Below are 3,849 nucleotides of genomic sequence, written 5' to 3' on the forward strand. Positions count from 1 at the left end.
AACCACATTTTACAATAGGTCTAAGCCAGTCATTTTTGTAAGGTTTCCACCTCAGCTGGATTATTAGGACAGAAGAAACTCAGGGATGGTAAGAAAAGGTATTTCATTTAATATCTGAAATGGGTTTTGAAGGTCGTAGACCCTGAGCCTCGTTTCCCACTTCTGGGGCTCAATCTTCTGAGCAGCTGCAGGGAGGACTGGCCAAGTTAGCTCAAACCAAGGATCCAGCCATCTTTTTCCTACACACACATACACACACACACACACACACACACACCCCAACCCACCACCCACCACCTCCGCACACACACGGCCCAGATTATTTCCTGGTGGTGGCCAGAGTCAGAAGGTCAGGGTATTGGTCTATGTTCAGATCAGCTCAGTGTCACCCTCCCTCCTCCTCCCTCCCTTGCCTGCAGAGGTCCAGTGATAGACCAAGAGGGATGCATGATCTGTTCTTGATACCAGCCTCCCCTAGCGTGTTTCAGTTCCGATCTGAGTGAAATCCAGATATACTATCCCAATGACAGGCTCTATCTATGGGGAGTTCTCTCTCTCTCTCCCCAACCCCCTCATCTTGATTCCTGAGCAAATCCTATGACCCCTCACTTGTGACTGCCTCTCACCACTAGTTCTACTCCATTGCAGCATCTCAATACAGCAGGATCAGTTGCCATGAAATTCTTGGCAGATAATGTTAGAAGTTGGACTCCTCCTATGGATCATCGTGATCCTGCCTACCTTCCTCCGGGTGGGTGGGGCTGGGACATGTACTCAGGTAGCCAAAAGTCATAGCAAGAGACCTGAGCCCTCACAACAGTCCTTGGGCCCAGGCCTATAGTGAATGACATGGCAGTCTCTGCATTTGGGCTGAGTCTGTTCCACAGACTTTCTTACCTCTGAGGCATAGTCAGCCAGAACCCAGGGAAATACTGGATACTGCATGTAATCATTGTAGGTCCGCCCAGCCAGCGTGTTGAGGTACATGAGATACTCGAAATTGCTGACTTCCCTTTTCTACAAGGAAGAACAACAAAAATGGAAAAGTCAATTGGGTTTGATCTCCACAAGGTTTTATCTCTCAGCCCTCAGCAGGAGACCCTTTCTGTAGGTGAGAATTCCAGATAATTGATGTGGTTTTCTCATACATCTCAGACAGCAACAAATGCCAGCTCAGGAACACACATAATTTCAAGAGGAGCAGCAGAAAACATTTTAGGAAGTTGTAGTTAATAAAAACAAACAAACAGTGCAGTTTAGCAATCCATAGGCAAGGATGAACTATCTTTTGTTTTAACTGTTGAATGTGGTATTCAAAGGTTGATGAAATACACAAATGCTGTGAACAAACTTACTGCTGACTTAGTTGTGTTTAGAAAACTAAACTGAGGGATATCTTAGAATCCGAGAAAGAAGTTTTCACTGACTGAGGTATACTGCGTTCTCTGCTAGTCTTCCTCCAGGACTTTTAGTGTTGCCTATTCCTTGTCCTTAAATATTGGGATAATGCTCCTTTGGCAAAAATTCACTGAAGTCAATGGGTGAAAGAACAGTCCTATGTAGCTGTCATTTCTTATGTGAGACCTACATGCTCCACTTTCCTTTGCTAATTGGGAAAGGACTGCAGAGCTCGATGACTAAGCACCTCCTTTGATTGTCACGTGATCTCTAGGACTGTCCCTGTGGGGCTACTTCCTTTTACTCAGAGCCCCTGGCTGCCTGGCGGACAGTGAGGCTGGGTCACATGTTTATTCCCCAGAACAAGACAGGAAGGAACACATATGCCCCTTCCATGTGTACATCTTCTTGAATGGATCACATGTATACACACAGAGGCATTCAGTGCAAGTTTACATACACACAATACATATGTATGTACACATCTGTACATAGTGACATGTTAATACATATATGAGTACGTAGGCACACATACTACACTTATTCCCCTAATCTGACTCCAGTCCCCAAGCGTGTCCTTCAATCACTAGGATTTTCTGAGGAAAATATTGGGATTATTTTAAAAATTGAAAAACAAAAAACCCCCATGATCTCTTAATTTATCTGCAGACTTCTCATATCACTGGGGACCAGGCTAGTTTGAGATTATTTCTGGGAACTTCCTCATTTGAAGCAGGAAGCATACCTGCCACCTCTGAAGCATGGTTCGGTCTGAGCCAGGGTGTTTCCTGTGAACAGAAAAAAAAATGGAAGTGACTGAGAAAGGATGTGGAATACCCTGGGGCTCTGTGACACAGGCATTCTGGAAAACTGCAGCCGATTTACCCCTCCCCCACCCAGATAAACACAGAGGTGTTCCAAGCCAATGCAGTTAGGCTGTTCCCTCTGTTCCCTTTGTCCCTCCCTTGCACATTTTTGCATCCACCTTCCCATTTATGTGACACAAAGATGTGTGAAAATGTGTGCAGCCTGAGGAAAAGTCTGAGGGAAATACAGAGGCAGGGGCAGTCTACACGCTGGGCCATGCTCTGGAGGCCCCAAGACCACAGCTGGTTTTCCTTTGTTTTTAAATGTGAACTTAATTAAAACATAGTGGGACCAATGTCTGATCTGCTCAACTATGAACCGATGAACCGAAAGCTTGGAGGCAAGAGTTCACTCAAAGGCACTTCTAAATAAGTAAATAAAAGTTGATGGTCTGAAATGTAAACTTCCGTCTGATTTTAAATTGCTTTAAAATTTTGGAGAAAGTAAGATATAACAAAATAACAATTTATAAACTATCTAGGGCTCAAGAGGGAGGGGGGAGCGGGGAGGGAGGGGAAAAATGAGGACCTAATGCCCGGTGTTTAAGTGGAGAGAAAATGTTTTGAGAATGATGAAGGCAATGAATGTACAAATGTGCTTTACACAATTGATGTGTGTATGGATTGTGATAAGAGTTGTATGAGCCCCTAATAAAATGATTAAAAAAAAATTTTGGAGAAAGTATATCAAAATAATAATGGTAGTAATCTCTGCGTGTTCAAATGATAGCTAGTTTTATTTTTGTCTTTATAGTTTCTGTAATCTCTGCTTTCTTTAGAAAGTGTTGAAATAGACAAGCTCACATCCCCACATCTAAGCAGAACTGTCCCAGGAACACTTTTCCCTGAGGCGTTTTCCCAGCCCCCTCCCACCGACCTTGGCCAGAGTGAATCGGGTTTAGCATTACAATGGAATGCAGTGTGTAAGTGCCCTCTGGGAGAATTCTGGTTTAAATCACTCCTCTCCCCATCTAGAGGTGCTCTAAGCCTTCCTCTCAGGGACAGGAGTGTCCATTTCCCTCCCCCGCTAGGAGGATAAAGTAGACCTGAAATCAGGAATGGGGATCATAAACCAAGGCTCATGAAAGTTTACCAAAATATACTTTTGTTTTACTTCTGTCAATACCACTTAGTGATTTATGTATTTTAACTTGCCTTTTCTGTATGTTACCCTCCCTGAATGATATAAAAGAATATTGGCCAGGGAAAAGGGGGCTGCAGTCTGGAGATATTTCTGCTGCAAGCCAGGCTAGCCTGATATTAAAAATCAACTTCAATAATTCTAATTGGGCATTGTAGTGGTCTTCTTTGATCTGAACCCACAACAGTATGTATTCTTATATATAATCAAAATATGTAATTATATTAATATTTTAATTAGCTAAAAACTTTTGTGAATAAGGTCAAAAGTTCAGGCCAAAGGCTAAGTACAGTAAAGGTGACGCAAAAAGTCAAATTACATTATGAAGAACTATGTTATTTAAGCAATGAATGAATTACCATTCAAAAATGGAAAAAGAAAAGGAGGGCCTTTAAATCTATTTCAGAAAACCAACAAAAAGCCAGGGAAAGCCTGAGGGCACAG

General features: G+C 42.7%; 1 protein-coding gene across 1 annotated transcript in view; it reads right to left on the reverse strand.

Annotated features, from left to right (window-relative positions):
* WDFY4 (WDFY family member 4) overlaps positions 1–3,849 on the reverse strand; it is a 404,997-nt gene that overhangs the window by 47,716 nt on the left and 353,432 nt on the right. Inside the window, exons 47-48 of the mRNA XM_004716253.2 lie at positions 2,144–2,186; positions 898–1,017 (exon numbers count right to left, since the gene is read on the reverse strand). Of these exons, the coding sequence (XP_004716310.1) occupies positions 898–1,017; positions 2,144–2,186 (163 nt within the window). The remainder of the gene's footprint in view (positions 1–897; positions 1,018–2,143; positions 2,187–3,849) is intronic.

The sequence above is a fragment of the Echinops telfairi genome, unplaced genomic scaffold (assembly GCF_000313985.2).
Source record: "Echinops telfairi isolate 266 unplaced genomic scaffold, ASM31398v2 ScPeMD7_7465;HRSCAF=8503, whole genome shotgun sequence".
In the NCBI taxonomy this organism is placed as follows: domain Eukaryota; kingdom Metazoa; phylum Chordata; class Mammalia; order Afrosoricida; family Tenrecidae; genus Echinops; species Echinops telfairi.